At 48.7% G+C, this 19,088-nt stretch overlaps 1 protein-coding gene across 1 annotated transcript; it reads right to left on the bottom strand.

Annotated features, from left to right (window-relative positions):
- Positions 1–774: 774 nt before the first annotated feature.
- Positions 775–19,054, bottom strand: PRR15L (proline rich 15 like). Its single transcript, XM_015412455.1, has 2 exons — positions 18,878–19,054; positions 775–1,164 (listed from the first exon to the last, which is right to left on the bottom strand). The coding sequence occupies exon 2, from the start codon at positions 1,134–1,136 to the stop codon at positions 813–815; it is 324 nt and encodes a 107-aa protein (XP_015267941.1). The 5' UTR covers positions 1,137–1,164; positions 18,878–19,054; the 3' UTR covers positions 775–812.
- Between the last annotated feature and the right edge of the window lie 34 nt (positions 19,055–19,088).

Raw genomic sequence — 19,088 nt, 5'->3', positions numbered from 1 at the left:
TAAAAAATTGATAATAGCTATATTGCTATAGCAATGTAATCATCTATTGGAAAAGTGTGCTAGGTTCCAGTTTTCATTCGAAGAAAAACTAACTTCGTAGCCCTTTTTGCTGCCGAGTTATAAAGGGAAAGGTACTGGCCACGTATTTCTCCTCCACAACTAAAACAGATATAGACTTATGAGGGGAAGGAGAATGGCCACTGGGGCGAAGGCAAGGAAAGTGGTGGCAGTGTGGGCAGGACCTGCAAAAATGCACATCCTATCCTCACAGCATCGAAAGGCATTTTGATTGTGATCTTACCAATAAGATCATATCAAACCAGGTTTGGGAAAGACTGCAGCAAAGTGGGGGGGAAACACAGACAACAGGACAACTAGAGGATGAAGTCATACGGAAGCTCCTGTAAACAGCATTGCAGTAAGGAAGCCAAGGTGGAGCAAAACATCTGATTATGAGGATGGCTAACGGATGATTGGGACGGACTAATGACTCTGTTTTAAGCCATCTTGAATGGTCTTGCATTCTGCTGTACCACTGGTTTATTTCTCATTCCCCACTGTTAATTACCCATCCAGCTTGGATTTTGTTTTTAAAATACAATTCACTTTATTCCTTAAATTAAAAAACAATAATAAAGTTCATTTCTCTTCTTTTCAAGTGAAAATCGGGACGTGGATCTGTGACTGCAGACGGCCCCTCGTTAACTGCATTGGCAGAATTAATGATATGGATGCGTCAGAGGCGCCTTCTGATCAGCGAAAGGTCCTCAAATGGAGGGTGTGCAAGGGGACGTCGCTCCTTCATACCCCTTTCAGTTCTCATCCTGCGGACTGTCAACAAAGAGGTTGGGGTTTTCCGATAACATGGACCTGACTTTCTTCTTTTCCTTGAAGCGCCCCGAGTTGGAGACCTTGACGTGTTTGCCTTTGGTGCTTTTGTCAACTATCTTCTCTAGCCGGGCGTTGAAGTTCTGTTCCCCAGTTCCGTCACCACCACCGTCCACCGGCGTGACTTCTTGCTGGTTCTCATTGCTGGCGACGGCATAGATATCGGGGCTTTCGTACAAGACTTTAGGGGTGGATTTCTTCTTCCGAAGGAAGGTCAGTTTCCACCAGCTGTAATTATTTTCCGCCATGGCAGCTGTCAGGAAGAACTCCAGCACCCTTGGGGAAGAAAAGAAAAGCACGGGGGGTTAGCAAGAGTGTGTGGCTTTGCTTGGTTCTTCTTCCCAATGGAACAAGTCTAGAATTCTGAGGTAAAGACACCAAATCCTGTTGACACCTCTCCCACTAAATCCCAGTTTTGGTTTTTTCTTTTTGCCATCAAGTCACAGCTGATTTATGGCGACCCTGTAGGGTTTTCAGATCAAGAGATGTTCAGAGGTGGTTGGCCATTGCCTGCCTCTACTTCACCGCCTTAGTATTCTTTGGAGGTCTTTCATCCAAATACTACCCATGACCGACCCTGCTTATCTTCTGAGGAGAGATTGGGCTAGCCTGGGCCATTCAGGTCGTGGCCAGTTTTTTAGCACAAAGCATCTAGGCAAGAGCCTGGGTTTGTAAGCTTCTGTCCTAATCTTTGGGATTAATTACATGAAACTAGGGTTGCCAACTCTGGCTTGGGAAATTCCTGGGGGGGGGAGTTTGGGGGAGGGAGGGAGCTCGGCAGAGATGTGATGCCATCCAGTCCACCCTCCACGTCTACCCTCTCCCCCAGAGGTGCTGATCTCTATAATGCGGATGTCAGTTGTAGTTCTGGGAGGACTCCAGCCCCCAACCTGGAGATTGGCAACCTTATAAATGATACAGAGTCTTTGGCCAGATCAGGGTCTGGCCAGGACTTCTCCACCAGGAACGCAATTCCCAGGTACGGGGGGACCTGATTAGGGTCAGGGTCATGGAGCCTGAGTGCTTAAATGTTGCTCTTGAGCCATTTTGCTGGCCCCGAAGAGCCCTGTCTACCCCGCTGGGCAAACTATGTACCCCTCAGTACATGTAGAGCCCCTTATTAAGGCAGTCTGGTGTAGAGCCAGTTTGGTGTAGTGGTTAAAAGTGGCAGACTCTAATCTAGAGAACCGAGTTTGATTCCCCAGTCCTCCACATGCAGCTGCTGGGTGACCTTGGGTCAGTCCAAGTTCTCAAAAGAGCTCTCTCGGCCCCACCTACCTCACAGAGTGTCTGTGGTGGGGAGCGAAAGGGAAGGAGACTGAAAGCCGCTCTGAGACTCAGTATAAATCCAACTCTTCTTCTTCAAATAATACCCCCCCCCAGGTTTTCGTTCAGGAAAAAGGCAGGGTGGGAAGAACTGAAGTCCCTGTCTCCGTTCACAGCTGGAATCCCAGTGCAAACTGGGCCTTACACATCTTACACACCTGAGGACCGGTGTTCCCTTTAAGCTGAGTTAGTGTGAGCTAGCTCACAGTTGTTTAGCCTCCAGCTCACACATTTTTGTCTTAATTCAGGAAGGATGGCTCCAGAGCAAACTAATTTATGCAGTAGCCAAGTCACTTGCTCACAGCTTTGCTGCCAGTAGCTCACAAAATAGAATTTTTGCTCACAAGACTCTACAGCTTAGAGGGAACATTGAGGACTACAGCTTAGAGGGAACATTGAGGACTGAGTTCCCTGTAGGGAAGTCACATGCACATGTGGGTTGTTCTGTGTGTGTGTGTGCGTTAAGTGCTGTTAAGTCATTTCCAATTTATGGCGAGCTACCTTATGAATTAACGTCTTCCAAAGCACCCTACCATTAACACCCTTGCTCAGGTCTTGCAGAGTGAAGCCTGTGGCTTCCTTGATTGAGTCAATCCATCTCTTGATGGGTCTTCCTCTTTTCCTGCTGCCTTCAACTTTTGACCCAGGGAAAAACATAACATGTAGTCAACCCCCCAATGTGGCAATACTCAGTTTAATCCAGGGTGTAAATTATAATCCAGATACTGAATTGAGGCCAGTTTTTCTAGGTTCTGGGGATGTAGGGAGTACCTTCTGGCTGCTGCTCATCAGCTCCAAATGTAGTCTTTGGCCATTCCCCAGATGACCATTTCCAAAATGACTGGAACGTACCCATGGGAAATTGTCCCTTGTTTTTGTTTTGTTTTTTGCTCTATTTCAGCATCTGCCACAGTTCCAGACCAGACTAATCTTTCTTGTATTTCCCATCTATAAATGTTTCCTCCTCCTAGATTGAGGGCTCATGATTATATTACAAAAACGTGCACCATTTGCGCAATTGTAAACCACTAGCATCCCTCCCCGTGGGCAAACATTTTCATGCAATTTACTGAAACACAAAGGAGAATGAGGTGATTGTGAGGATCGCAGAACGCACTTTGAACCTTTGAGCTGCAGAAATGCTAGAAACAAAAGCCATCAAACACCCTTCATTACAGCCGACTGAAATCACAATAGTGTCCAAGATTTCAAGTTCTTTTGCCTGGTAATACGTATGATGTTGAAACTCAACATCAAAAAAACTAATATCATGGCATCTGGCCCCATCACTCCTTGGCAAATAGGAGAAGTTAGTTGCTGTAGATTTTCCGGGATGTGTGGCCCTGGTCTTGGCATTGTAGAACCTGACGTTTTGCCAGTAACAGTGACTGGCATCCTCAGAGGTATAAACACAGAAAGATGGAATACTCTCTCTGTCAAGGTGAGAAGAAAATGGTAGGCAGTAAATTTATATCTATTCCAGAAGGTGGGTGGGGCTAAGTCATTGTCTTGTAGGAGTTCCCCAGGCTATGGACATGCTAATAGAGGAGCTTTCCTGAGGAGGTTCTTTTGTTTCCTGAGGAGGTTTCCTGCTTCCTGAGGGGGTTGTTGAAATTCTAATCTTATCTGTAGTGCTATTGTCTGATGTAGAGCCTTTTGTGTTTTTAAGGACAGGAAGCCATGTCCTATTTATTTTTAAACTCTCTTCTTTCCTGTTGAAATTATGTTTATGTTTGTGAATTTCAATGGCTTCCCTGTGTAATCTGACATGGTAATTGAAAGTGTTTTCCAACCTTTCAGTGTCTTGGAACAAAATACTGTGGAGAAGTCATGGAAGCAGTGACAGACTTCACGTTCCTGTCTCAGAGTGACTTACAAACTCCTTTCCTTTCCCCTCCCCACTACACACACCCTATGAGGTAGGTGGGGCTGAGAGAGCTCTTGACAGAAACTGCTCTTTTTCAAGGACAGCTCTTGTCAGAACTACGGCTTGCCCAAGGTCATCCAGCCATGTGCAAGTGGAGGAGTGGGGAATCAAACCTGGTTCTCCCAGATTAGAGTCTGTGCACTCAACCACTACACCAAATTGGCAAAGGATGAGATAGTTAGACAGTGTTATCGAGGCAACAAACATGAAATTAAGCAAACTCAGGAGCACAACGGAAGACAGGAGGGCCTGGCGTGATGTGGTCCATGGGGTTGCAAAGAGTCGGACTCGACTGTGCGACTGAACAACAACAAGGTATGATATCATTTCTATTTATGGCTTCAGCTTTGGACTGACCTGCCTACCAACAATCGTACATGTAATAAAGATGCAAATTAATAAATAAATGATAGCAATGGGTGAAACTCCTGTGCAGATAAAAAAAATGCAAACAGTATGCAGTGCTCCCTCTAACCTGTGGAGTCTTGTGAGCAAAAAATCTACTCTGTGAGCTACTGGCATTAAAGTTGTGAGCGAGCGATTTGGCTGCTGCATAAATTAGTGTGCTCTGGAGCCATCCTTCCTGAGCTGAGACAAAAATATGTGAGCCGGAGACTAAAAAAACTGTGAGCTAGCTCACACTAACTCAGCTTAGAGGGAAGACTGGCAGTCTGACAACTAGGGAGGCCAGCCTCCAGGTGGGACCTGGGGATCCCCTGGAATTACAGCTCATCTCCAGACTACAGCGATAAATTCTCCTAGAGAATATAGACACTTTCGAGGGTAGACTCTATGGCACTGGACCCCACTGGGGTCCCTGTCCTCCCCAGGCTCCATCCCCAAATCGTCTGGAGTTTCTCAGCCTGGAACTGGCAACCTTACCCTCCACCCATCCCCCACCAGTGGCCAGGGGGGCCCTGGCAACCCACAGCTAGGGAATATCTGTCTGCAAAACTGAGTTTGCAGAAGAAGCATGAAAACTAATTGACAAAAACAGAGGGTTGCCTCCAATGTTCCCTCTAAGCTGTGGAGTCTTGTGAGCAGTGTTCCCTCTAAGCTGAGTTAGTGTGAGCCAGCTCACCGTTTTTTAACCTCCAGCTCACACATTTTTGTTCTAGCTCAGGAAGGATGGCTCCAGAGCAAACTCATTTATGCAGCAGCCAAATCACTCGCTCACAACTTTAATGCCAGTAGCTCACAAAGTAGAATTTTTGCTCACAAGACTCCACAGCTTAGAGGGAACATTGCTTGTGAGCAAAAATTCTACTTTGTGAGCTACTGGCATTAAAGCTGTGAGCGAGCGATTTGGCTACTGCAAAAATTAGTTTGCTCTGGAGCCGTCCTTCCTGAGCGAAGACAAAAATGTGTGAGCTGGAGGCTAAAAAACAGTGAGCTAGCTCACACCAACTCAGCTTAGAGGGAACACTGGTTGCCTCCTCCCCAAAGTAAACAGTGACATCTGCACATGTGCAGGCAATTGTGGCTTAAAAAAAAACAGGTAACCTGGGATGCTGCACAAAAATGTAAAAAGAAAGGGGAGGGTAGGAGAGCAACCAGGGGGAAGAAACCCTGTGAGGATAAGCTATGGGGAGGGAAAACCTGCAGTTGGGTGGGTTGAAGGACAGGGGTGCCAGCTGTGGTTTGGGGAAATACCTGGAGATTTTTTTTGGGGGGTAGAGCCTGAGTGGGGCAGGGTTTTGGGAGGAGACACCTCGGCAGGGTATAGAATGCCCTAGAGTCCGGCCTCCAAAGCAGCCATTTTTCTCCAGGGGAGCTGATCTTGGTTGCCTGGAGATCAATTGTAACAGTGGGAGGTCTCCAGGTGTCACCTGAAGTTTGGCATCCCTACTGAAGGACAGTTGGGCCAGCAGCAAAGGAGGTGGGGAAAGTGATGACTTGGAGCAGAGGGGATGAATGGACAGCTGAACGGATAGACAAGGAGCAGGGAAACCCCAGAGATCTGCTTGACTGGGCAAGAGGAAATGGGCTCTGTAAGCAAGAGCTAAAAGGGGAGGAAATGGGGGTTGATGGAGGGAGAGCTCTTCTCCTCTGCAAGTCCCTGCAGGTCCCCTTTTTGTCTCTACACAGGAGCATATGATGCTGCTTTCTACTGAATCAGACCCTGGCCTTGGTCTGTCAAGGTCACTATTGTCTATGACTGGCAGCAGCTCTCCAGGTTCTCAGGTCTGAGGTCCTCCACATCACCTCCTACCTGATCCTGTTAGCTGGAGCTGCAGGCGATTGAACCTGGGACCTCCTGCATGCAACACTCTACTACTTAGGGCTGCCAGCCTCCAGGTGGCAGCTGGAGATCTCCTGGGATGACAACTGATCTCCAGGCAACGGAGATCAGTTCCCCTGGAGGAAATGGCAGCTTTGGAAGGTGGACTGTAGGGCATTTGACTCCATTCATGTCCCTCCCATCCCCAAATCCCACCCTCCTCAGGCTCCACCCCCCTAATCTCAAGGTATTTTTCAACTCGGATCTGGCATCCCTAGTTCTACACTCCTGCAGAACCATGTAGATGAATGTTGACAGTAGGGGGCAGGGTTGCTGGGGCAGGGTTGGAAAATACCTGGAGACTTTGGGAGTGGAGCCAGAAGGGGGTGGGGTTTGGGAAGGGGAGGGGCCTCAGCATGGTAGAATGCCAGAGAGTCCACCCTTCAAAGCAGCCATTTTCTCCAGGGGACCTGATCTCTGTCAGTTGTGAAAGTGGGAGATCTCCAGGCCCCATCTGGAGGCTGGCAACCCTACAGGGGCAGGTATATTATTCTGCCTTGTGTCTGCTGCCAGTCCCATTTCTGGACTGACCCAGGAGTGGACACCCACTGATTTTCCTGCAGCACCCCACTTCCTGTCTTGACCCCTGTCGGGGTAGTCCTTTGGCTGGGCCTGAAATGTCACAGAAACACATGCTATGAAGACAAAACGGTTATCCGAGAGCTGGCCGGAAAGGGACCCTTTGCCTTGCATCATCTTTCCAAGAAAAGCCGGTTTGCTCTAGATCACAGCAGCTGGTTGGTTTCTCTAAACCTGGCTGCTTCCCCGGATCGAATCCGCCTCCGTCAGGATCTCTCTCAGGTGTTTGTTGAAGGTGTCACTCACCCTGTTGATCTCTCTCAAGATCGGTCTGTAAGCAAATGGTGCTGCAGTCGGGAACTGTGTAGGGTTGTGCACGCTGGGGACAAGGTTAAAAGGAAGTGTGTCTGTGTTCCTGTGTATCCACCCCATACCAAAGCGACCATTCCTGTCAGACGAGGCTGATGAGGAAAATTCCACATGGAAACGAAGCATGAATGGCTCGGTTTCAACCCAATATCTGGAGGAAACTATACAAAACTGTTTGCAGTGGAACTTCCATGTTCAGAGGCAGTCAACCTCTGAATCCCAGAGCCAGGAGGCAACATTAGAGAAAGGCCTCGGCCTCTGTGCCCTGTTGTTGGCCCTCCAAACGAACTGGTTGGCCACTGTGTGAGACAGGAGGCTGATCCAACAGGGCTCTTCTCAAGATCAATGCAGTTACCATTTGGCCTTAATGTGGTAGGAGTTTAGGTGGTTTTATTGCAGGATCGTTTATTGTATGGTTTTAGCTTTCAAATGGTCCTGTAACATTCAGGATATGGGGGGAGATAAATAAATAGTATGGTTGGTATCACTGTGATGGGCAATATTATGGCGGACAGCTCCTGAGGACCATTTCAGGTGCCAGCTACCATTTTGAGCCTGCAGGCACCTTTTGGAATTCTGACCCGGCCTGGTGGGCGCAGCAGCCACAAAATGGCTGCCGCAGGAGGTGGAGCGAGCCACAAAATGATTTACTTCAGTCACACGGTGAAAATTCTTGTGCTGTGGTGGCAGCTGCTGCCAAAGCAACCTTTAAAAAAAATCTGAACAGCCAATCAGAACCTTGCTGGGCAAAAGGCCTACTTGGCCACACCTACTTCCTAAAAAAAGCTTGGCAGGCACCAGAAAAGGTGGATATGATGGCACCCACGGGCATCATGTTGGGGACCTTTTAGCTACACCTTACAAAGGACCACAAGTTCTTTGTATCACACATGGGATGGGAGTTTTGTGCCTCCTAGATGCCTGCTGGCTCTTCTCTGTTTGCAACCAGAGCACGCAAGGAGAAGCGGCTTCGTTCTCTCCCCCCTCCACCAGTTTCATACAGCTGCTATCAGCTCCGCTGTAAAAAATCAGATTACTTATGTGGCCACAGGTAAGTTTCATGGCAGAGCCAATGAGAGCTACATGGGACAGTTAACAGGGGAGGTGCAAACCTGTTTGCTAAGCATAACAGCAAACTAGAGGTTTGCTAAGAAAGCAGAAATGCTGATCTTTTTAAAAATATGTCAAAAATAGTAGCCGTTTATTGATTTTGTTAACGGCCAGCTTCTACCAAAGCCGCTCCCTAGCTGCTGAATGTAGAAAGCAGCTTTTAGGTCTGCAAATGCCACGAACAAATGTTTGGTAGAGCCCTGATGCGAGCCGAAACTGGCTTGCCTTCCGTGAGGGCTCATGTTCATACTGCCTTAATTAATTACTGGGGAAAGCTGAGGAATTCTCCCTCTACTCATCTTTCTAGGCAGTGCTTTATCCAGCTCCAGAAAGATACCTTTTGCCAGGTATCACAGGCTCTTCTGCCGATATCTAATATCTGTTGACCCCCAGGGCTTCCCTCTGGATGGGTTCAAAACTCGGGATCAGATATTTAATACAGAGACAGGGGCACCATTTTTAGCTTCAGATTTTCCCCATGGTTTAAACTGCTCAAATGGGACCGCACCAGAGCTTCCTATTTGTCCAGCATCACCTTTCACAAACAAAGAGAAGCCTTTACAGCCCTCAGATTTCAAACAATGAGAACTGCCATGTTAGTTGGCCGTTACCAGCGTACACCAGTGGCTCAGCGAGGATGTATCTGTGGAGCCTCGGAACTGGAGGGTTTTCTTCATTACGTCCTGTCCTGTGTGACCTTTACTTGGATCCCAGGGCCAAGTTCTGTACAGTCATTTTTGCTAGGCTTGCCCTGCATTCAGCGGCAGACAAAGTCATCTACCTTTTATCGGATGAGGATCGGTATGATGCCACTGTACACATTGGCTGCCAGGAAGATTTGTGCAGAACCTTTGTCTTGATACGTAATATGCTGCAATCTATGTCACGTCCTGTATTTTATTGTTAACTTAAACATAAGTTATGACGGAGTGAGCTCCCGTCTCTAGTTCCAGCTCCTGCCAACCTAGCCGTTCGAAAGCAAGAAATTGCAAGTAGATAAATAGGTACCACTTGGGTGGGAAGGTAACAGCGTTCCGTGCCCCTTGGTGTTTAGTCATGCCGGCCACATGACCACGGAAATGTCTTCGGACAGTGCTGGCTCTCGGCTTTGAAATGGAGATGAGTACCGCAACCCTAGAGTCGGACTCGACTGGCTTTCAAGCAACGGAACCTTTTCCTTTACCTTTTTAAACATAAGAACATAAGAGATGTAGGGTTGCCAAGTCTCACCTTGCTGCCGGCAGGGGAATCTTCGCTCCTCTCCGGAAGCTTTCACGATGATGTCACCCGGAAGTGACATCATCACATTGCCGATGATGCTCTAGGCTTTAAGTAAAACTATGGTTTTGAGCCCAAATTTGCCGTAGAGTTTTGCCCAAAACCTAGAACGTCGGCCGTGTGATGATGTCACTTCTGGGTGACATTTGTGGGCATTTGTGGGTGGGGTTTCCCACTGCTGGCCAAGTGGGGAGGAGCCCGCAAAAGTGAGGAAACCCCAGCCTGGACTGGGGGGCTGGCGACCCTAAAGAGAAGCCATGTTGGATCAGGCCAATGGCCCATTCAGTCCAACACTCTGTGTCACACAGTGGCCAAAACCCAGATACCATCAGGAGGTCTGCCTGCGGGGCCAAAACTTCAGAAGCCTTCTCACTATTGTCCCCAAAGCACCAAGAACACAGAGCACCACTGCACCAGACACAGTGTCCTATCTATACCTTGTAGCTAATAGCCCCTGATGGAGCTCTGCTCCATATGTGTATCCAATCCCCTCTTGAAGCTGTCTATGCTTATAGCCGCCGCCACTTCTTGCAGCGGTGAATTCCACCTGTTAATTCCTCTTTGGGTGAAGAAGTCCTTCCTTTTATCTGTTCTAAGCCTACTGTTCATTATATTTATTATTGCTTGGGCAGTTGTTTTGTTATATTGTTTTGCCCTTGGCCACACACAATAACATTTTACCTACCTACTATTTTAAAAAAAGTTTGCTCTGGCTCAAAGCAGCTTCCATCCGTTACAAAGGAGAGACAAAAGTAAAGTACATAAAAACAACACAAAACCTGTTCACAAAACGTCAGCCCCACTTGCTGCCCCCAAATCAACAAAACCCAGCAAAACTTACAGAGTAACCTCCAAGAGGCCGTCACTGCCGAATTAGCAGGTAAAGCTCTCCAAGGTCTCAGGCAGAGGTCTTGCACATCACCTACTGCCTGGTCCTTTAACTGGAGATCTTGAGGATTGAACCTGGGACTCTCTGCATGCCAAGCAGATGCCCTACCACTGAGCCACTGCCGCTGCACATTTTGCTGAATCTAACTACAGAAGGTGCCTTATATACCTCCTCTAAGGGGGGACATGATAGAGGTTTATAAAATTATGCATGGCGTGGAGAGAGTCGACCAAGAGAAAATTTTTCCCCTCTCCCAAAATACTAGAACTTGAGGGCATCCACTGAAACTGATGGGCAGTAGAGGTCCAGGTCTGACAAAAGGCAATACTACTTTACATGAGAGAGTGATTGAAATGTGGAATTCCCTTCCAGAGGATGTAGTGATGGCCACAGGAGTAACCAACTTTAAAAGAGGATTAGATAGATTCCTGGAGGATAGGTCTATCCGTGGCTGCTAGCCATGGTGACTGAGGGGAACCTCCACATTCAGAGGCACTGATCTGCTGAATCCCAGAGCCAGGAGGCAACATCAGGGGACAGCCCGGCTTCTATGCCCTGTTGTTGGCTGTCCAGAGGACCTGGTTGGCCACTGTGTGAGACAGGATGCTTAACTAGATGGACTATTGGTCTGGTCCAGCAGGGCTCTTCTTATGTTCTCCGAGAAACCCTTCCATAGGGTAGGGGCCACCACCCCAAAAGGCCTGGTATGATCAAAAATCAACAACATTATTTTTTTTAAGAGGTTGTATTTCCCAACTCAGAAGGAGGAGGAGGAGTTTGGATTTATACCCCGCCCTTCACTACCCAAAGGTGTCTCAGAGCGGCTTACAATCTCCGTTCCCTTCCCTTCCCCACAACAGACACCCTGTGAGCAATGTTCCCTCTAAGCTGTGGAGTCCTGTGAGCAAATATTCTACTTTGTGAGATGCTGGCATTAAAGTTGTGAGCGAGCGATTTGGCTGCTGCATAAATTAGCTTGCTCTGGAGCCATCCTCCCTGAGCTAAGACAAAAATCTGTGAGCTGGAGGCTAGAAATCTGTGAGCTAGCTCACACTAACTCAGTTTAGAGGGAACACCGCCTGTGAGGTAGGTGGGGCTGAGGGAGCTCTGACAGAAACTGCTCTTTTTCAAGAACATTTTACAGCATACCTCTGGTCTAAGGTGTGTTTTAAGGATAGTTTTGCACTGTTTTTATGTCCCTGGGCTTGTTTCAGTGGCTCTGTTGTTTTTATGGTGATAAATTGTTGTTTTAATTGGTCTTGAGCATGACTCTGGAAAGGGAGCATGAAAATCTCCTAAATAAATAAATAAGAAGCATCCTAGGAGAAGGCTTGTCAAATAAGAGGCCAGGCACACTTTTCCAGGCCCAGTACAAACTTCCAGTACACACATCCCAACTCACTCTTATGTACAGTCTCATGAATCATGGGGGGAAAAGCTGTCTCATTTCTGATGTGACCTAAATAAACCGCTTCTTGATAATGGGTTTGCAACCCGGGCTAAAGTGTACACATTTTCTTCCCAAGCTTTGGCCCCATTTCTAGGGCTATCGCCGCCGCCCCCCCCCGACCACCAGTGGGGGATGGGGGTGTAGGGTTGCCAGATGCAGGCTGGGAAACTCCTGGAGATTTGGGGATGGAGCCCGGGTTGAATATAAGAAGAGTCCTGCTGGATCAGACCAATAGACCATCCAGTCCAGCATCCAGTCCAGCATCCTGTCTCACACAGGGGCCAACCAGTTCCTCTGGATGGCCAACAACAGGGCAGGGACCTCAGTGGGGTACATCTAGGGTTGCCATCCCCCCAGGTGGGTCCAGGGGGTCCTCCAATTTCGGCTAGTGGGGAAGCTGCACCCCCCGAACAGCAGCATCCCACAGGACATCAGGCTGGGGCCGTCATGCGGCGACGCTCTAGCATTCAGGGGGAAACTCTATGGTTGCCATAGAGTTTTTGCCCCAAACACTAGAATGTTGCCGCACGGCGTCCCTAGCGTGATGATATCACTATCGGTGATGTCACTGCATGTGCAGCAGAAGAGTCCCAGTGAGGAGCCAGGAGTCCCCCGCCGCAGCAAAGGTGAGACCTGGCAACCCTACATACATTGCCACAGAGTCCACCCTCCAAAGCATCCATTTCCTCCAGGGGAACTGATCTCTGTAGTCTGGAGAGGAGCTGTAATTACGGGGGATCCCCAGGTCCCACCTGGAGGCTGGCATCTGTACTCATTTCAGGTGGGGCATGGCTATCTCCTGGGATTGCAGCCGCTCTCCAGACAACAGAGATCAGTTCCCCTGGAGGAAATGGATGGTTTGGAGTGCATGATATGCTGCAGCGGTCCCTTCTTTTCCCAAACTTCGCCCTCCCCATAGAGTTGCCAGTCCCCAGGTGGGTCTATAACAAAAAGGGATCACGGTAAACAAGGAGTCCAAAAGTACAACGAACACTGCGTGAAACAATACAGTATAAATAATATAATAATAACAATAACACACTTTGTATTCAATAGATTATAGAATAAATTCAGTTAAGTCAATAGCCACGGCACAATGTGCACAGGTGTATCTATATGCTCACTGTGCCGTGGCTATTGGCTTACTGAATTTATTCTATAATATATTGAATACAAAGAGTGTTGTTATTACTGTATTATTCACTGTATTGTTTCACAGTGTTTGTTGTACTTTTAGTCCCTAGGTGGGAGCGGGGGATCCCCTGATTTCGCAGAAGCCCCGCCCCCAACAGCCATGACCCCCTGGAACATTCCCAGCATGATGACATCACACAGAAGTGATGTCATCATGCTGGGGACATTATGTGGCAACATTCTGGTTTGGGGGCAAAACTCTTTGGTACCAGTCTATTTGCAGTCCTCAGGAAGTTTGACTGAAACCGCTTATTTACAATCTAGAGGAGCACGTCAACTGTTTCATTCTGCCAACAGAAGAAAAATCAAAGAGACTTTGCTTGTGAGAATTAACACCAGTTGGAGTATATATATGCTCACTGTGCCGTGGCTATTGGCTTACTGAATTTATTCTATAATATATTGAATACAAAGAGTGTTGTTATTACTGTATTATTCACTGTATTGTTTCACAGTGTTTGTTGTACTTTTAGTCCCTAGGTGGGAGCGGGGGATCCCCTGATTTCGCAGAAGCCCCGCCCCCAACAGCCATGACCCCCTGGAACATTCCCAGCATGATGACATCACACAGAAGTGATGTCATCATGCTGGGGACATTATGTGGCAACATTCTGGTTTGGGGGCAAAACTCTATGGCTTGAGCCCAATTTTACCATAGAGTGCCCCAAAACCATCACCAAACAACATCCCCGGCATGATGATGTTGCACGCGGCAACATCATCCCACCCCCAAAAAAGCTCCCTCCCACCCCCCACTGGCACGAGGTAGGAACCTGGCAACCCTACCTCCCCACGTTCTACCCCCCAAATCTCCAGGAACTTCACAATCCTAGGAACAGCAGATCTGCCATGCCCACAAAAAAGTTTTGATGTAAGGTCTTCTTCAACTATGTAAGATCTCCTTTTCTGTGCTCTTACAGGGTGGGAAAAAAACATCCTGTTGAAGCACCCATCCAGGAAGTATGCATGTAAACATGCCCTAAGACTGGCTCTCACACTATGGGTCAGGACCCAAAAGTGGGTCATCAGGCCAGTGGGTCGTGAGGTCATGAGGAAGGAGATGGCACAGAGTGATCTGGGGAGGACGTTCTGTAGGGCTGCCAACTCTGGCTTGGGAAATTCCTGGAGATTTGGAGTCAGTGCCTGGGAAGGGAACCACAGCAGGGAGGTGATGTCACTCTAGGACTTCCATTTCTCCTAGACACCATAGCTCTGGAGGCTGAACTGTATGCTACACCATAGAGTCCAACCTCTGAAGAGATCCCTTCTTCCTAGGGAACTGATCTCTGTAGTCAGGAGATCAGTTGTAATTCCGGGAGCACACCAGGCCCCACCTGCAGGTTGTGACCCTCTCTCGGATGCTGGGTGCATTCAAACGCACCGTTTGATCTGGTGTCGTGACAGTTCAGCAACGGATTTTATATGCACGATCACACAGTCAACATCTGCCTCCTGTCCCCAGCTGTTGGTTTCCGGCTCAAAACCCCTTTAACCCAGAGTATTTTGTTATCAGGTCCCAAAGTGGTGTTTTCTCAGCTCTCCCGTTTAAAGCCGCAGTTTCCCCTGTGTGATCGCTCCTCCGGTGTCAAGCCACTTCCGATGATTTAAACCCCCTCCCCGCTCGGAAGCTGCCCGAGGCTTCCGCTTTTCGGCCGCCATTTTTTGGTGTGTGTTGGAGGTATGCGCATAGGCGGAGCTTCGCTCCCACGTTTTTAAAATCAACATTTAAACGGTCACTAGTTTTGAGTTCGGGATCCCAAAGAGGCCAGTTTCAGGCAAAAATTTAAAGGGAAGTCTTCTGTCAAAGCAGTGAAATCACAGTGCTCTGTCAAGTGAAATGCATGATTTGCCCTAGTGTCTCTGCGCATGTGCGAGGATAAAGTTTTTCAATTCCACGGATGAACAGTTATGCACATGCACAAACTGAGAAAAAAACAAAACAAAAAAACCCGACACACGCTCCCGTGTGATCGCGATTGTCCAGAGTAAAAATAATCGCATTCAGAACTGGACCAGTTTAAACCGCTCTCAGCATGCCATCTGAATGCACCCGCTCAGTGGCAAATTTGGGCTTGCCTCTGTATAAGGTGTGAAACGGATATGAAACACAACCCATTGCTCAGTAATGCTACATAAACAAAAATATCACAAATGACATTTAAATTTGTACACTGTTAACTGATATGGGATTCTTGGCTTGGATTCGGAGTGTGAATTCTGAGTGCACTAGATAGCCCCTACTCTGACGCATGTGTTAGCTTCAGCTAGCACCTCCCCATGTGCAAGGTCTCATTGGGAGCCATTGATCTTGTGGGACTGGATGAGCTAACAGAAAAGGAAGCGTGTTCAGTGGCAAGACTGTCTATCATGGATGGGGCTCATCCACAGGATTCGAGCCCTTGTGTTTAATGTTGGGAAGGGGAAACGTTGTGTGGAATTATTTTGCGAGTAGGCACCAAAAATGGGAGTATGTTTAGAAGTGGGTCTTTCTTTAAAAAAAATATATGACAGTAGTGCTTTCACGGTCCATGTCCTTGGCCAACAATTAGGTTTAGTGGCAAGTCATTCTGAAGTAAAAGTCTACAGGTCCTCCATGGTGGCAGCTACAAGCATAGACAGCTTCAAGAGGGGACTGAATAAACATATGGAGCAGAGAGTTCCATCAAGGGCTATTGGCCAAGAAGTATAGATGGAACACTCTGTCAGGGGCAGTGATGCTTTGGATTCTTAGTCCTTGGGGGGGCACAGTGGGAGGGCTTCTGGAGTTCTAGCCCCACTGGTGGACCTCCTGATGGCAACTGGCTTTTGGCCACTGTGTGACACAGAGTGTTGGGCTGGATGGGCCATTGGCCTGATCCAATATGGCTTCTCTTATGTTCTTAAATAACACGTGGAATTCAATGGCACAAGAGGTAGTGCCGATTACAAGCACAGACAGCTTCAAGAGGGTGTTGGATAAAAATATGGAGCAGAGGTCCATCAGTGGCTATTAGCCACAAGGTATAGATGGAACACTGTGTCTGGAGCAGAGGTCATTTTGGGGGGAACGCGGAGGATCGCAGTTCCCCCGGGTGAGGTACGGGGGCGGGGCACATGATGAAGCCCCGCCCCCTGCTTCCGGCCGCCCCGCTTCCGGCCCTCATTCAGCCAGGAGGGTCTGGAGCAGTGATGCTCTGTATCCTTGGGGCTCGTGGGGCTTCTGGAGTTCTGGCCCCACTGGTGGACCTCCTGAGGGCACCTGGCTTTTGGCCACTGTGTGACACAGAGTGTTGGGCTGGATAGGCCATTGGCCTGATCCAACATGGCTTCTCTCATGTTCTCCCATACCTATCATCCGCACTGCCAGAAAGTGGGGGGTGGTAAAAGAAGGAACGAAGGATCTTCCTTGTGCTCGCAACCACAGATTTGTCTTCGGCAATATCTACACCAGATCTACTCATTTCACCCTCATTGTTTCCCCAACAAACTACCCAAATCGTCCTTGTGTGCATACACCAAGGACATATGCTAAAGAATCCCAATCCTTCAGAGAAACACAGACTCTAGGATTCGTTGGCTGGGAGGTACGATGGCTAGAAAGGTTGGAAATGACTTTGAATTTTCTGTGCTGACCTAATCTCCTGCCCACCTTTCCCCAGATCAAAGAAGGGCTCAGGAAGCAGTTCAAAGAAGTCACAGCCTCCTTTTCATCCTGGGCTCAAAGGAGCACTCAGTCTCAAAAGCATGACAGAAATAAACATAAGCTAACACAAACCTGCGAATAACAGTACAATGCTAGGACAGACCTGCCCTGACTGGATGGCCAAGCCTAGCCTGATCTGGTCAGATCTCTGAAGCTAAGTAGGGCCGGCCCTGGTTAGTACTTGGATGGGAGACCACCAAGGAAGTCCAGGGTTGCTACACAGAGGCGGTCAAGGGCAAGTCACCTCTGAATGTAAATTGCCTTGAAAACTTCCAGGGTTGCCGTAAAGTCAGTTGTGACTTGATGGCACTTTACACACACAGAGGGCAGACCAGCTTGTTGCCGTTTTCCGCATGGGCCTGTCATACTCACTGTCGGTGGGGGGAAGAGTGTAACATTGCTACAGTACACAAGATTGCACTTTGGTCGGAAAATGTAGGAGTAACCGTATTTTTAATGCGCAGAGAATTAAAAGATGGTACAGACAGAGACTCAGAGTTAGGAGGGGATGTGGCTCAGAGGCAGGACACCCGGTTTGCATACAGAATCCCCGGCCTCTCCAAACTGCATATACTCCCGGCATCTGTGAGTTCAAAGGATCTGGAAGCAGGTGATCTGCAAGACCTCCATCTGAGGCCCTGGAGAGCTGCTGCCTGTCAGAGCAGGCAATACTGACCTTGATAAACCAAGGGTCTGACTCAGTAGACAGCAGTTTCATGTGTAAAAGATGTTCTTAATGAAAAAGAGTGGAAAAACTTAACATAGGAGAAGCCATGTAGGATCAGGCCAACGGCCCGTCCAGTCAAACACTCTGGATCACACAGTGGCCAAAACCCAGGTGCAATCAGGAGGTCCACCAGCGGGGCCAGAACTCCAGAAGCCCTCCGACTGCGGCTCCCATAGCACCAAGAATACAGAGCATCACTGTTCCAGATAGTGTTCCCTCAGGTAAAGGTTTCCCTTGCTCGAAAGCCAGTCCAACTCTATGGTTGCAATGCTCATCTCCGTTTCCAAGCCGAAGAGCCAGCACTGCCCAAAGATGTTTCCGTGGTCATGACTAAATGCCGAGGCGCACAGAATGCTGTTACCTTCCCACCGAAGCGGTACCTATTTATCTACTTGCAATTTCTTGCTTTCGAACTGCTAGGTTGGCAGGAGCTGGAACCAGAGGTGGGAGCTCACTCTGTCATGCGGCACTTGGTCTCAAACTGCTGAGCTACTGACCTTTCAGCCTGCAGTTCTTTGTGGCTAATAGCCACTGACGGACCTCTGCTCCCTATAAGAACGTAAGAGAAGCCATGCTGGATCAGACCAGTGGCTCATCCAGTCCTACACTCTGCATCACGCAGTGGCCAAAACCCAGGTGCCCGTCAGGAGGTCCACCAGCAGGGCCAGAACTCCAGAAGCCCTCCCCCTGTTGCCCGCCCCAAGCACCAAGAGTACAGAGTGTCACTGCCCCAGAGAGTGTTCCATCTATCCCTTGTGGCTAACAGCCACCGATGGACCTCTGCTCCATCTGCAAATGTATGTACCATATACAAACTGGCTCTCCCAATGGAGGAGCCTTTCAGGAGTAGAATCCAGGTATGCGAGCATATAATGCGTCAAAAGGGCTCTCCAGCCCTCATCCCTGTTTTTCATTTGCCTTCCTATCTTATCACAAAGGCAAGCACTACAGATTGTCCTTTATCTCATTTTAACCCTCAGGACAACACCGAGAGGTCAAGGAAGTGGAGGGACGGTGTCGTGTCCAAGTCTACCTGGTGCAGGCAGGGAGCTTCCAGGGAACGAAGATCCCTGTCTCAAAGATCCGGAGTCAAAATCCTGTCCCCCGCACCACGCTGCCTTCAGGCCTCCCATCTGCTGTGGCGATCAATTAAACATTTGTGGAGCCACCAAGGCGGAACGTCCCGGCGACCCAGCGAGTGGTTCAGCTTTCCCTCCCCTCCCTCCCGGCAACGTACCTGTTCTCTCTCGGCCTTCCACACTCCTTCCGACACTTGGGTGACCCCGTTCAGTCGTTACTGGCAAACAGCGACATGAAGAAGAGACGGGAAGCGGACGGTGGGGCAGATCTCTGCGGCCAAACTGGCGGGGTTGGCTCCCCGCAGCCCAGAGCGACACGGTTCTCACATCTCAGGTGCTTGGGATACAGGTGTGCCCAGGTGCCACATA

The sequence above is a fragment of the Gekko japonicus genome, unplaced genomic scaffold, assembly GCF_001447785.1.
Source record: "Gekko japonicus isolate JY-2015 unplaced genomic scaffold, Gekko_japonicus_V1.1 scaffold8, whole genome shotgun sequence".
Lineage (NCBI taxonomy): Eukaryota > Metazoa > Chordata > Lepidosauria > Squamata > Gekkonidae > Gekko > Gekko japonicus.
This window is presented reverse-complemented; position numbering and strand designations above follow the sequence as displayed.

Bases quoted from the DNA above. Each gene is read 5' to 3' on its own strand.
- PRR15L (XM_015412455.1), bottom strand. From the start codon at position 1,136: ATGGCGGAAAATAATTACAGCTGGTGGAAACTGACCTTCCTTCGGAAG.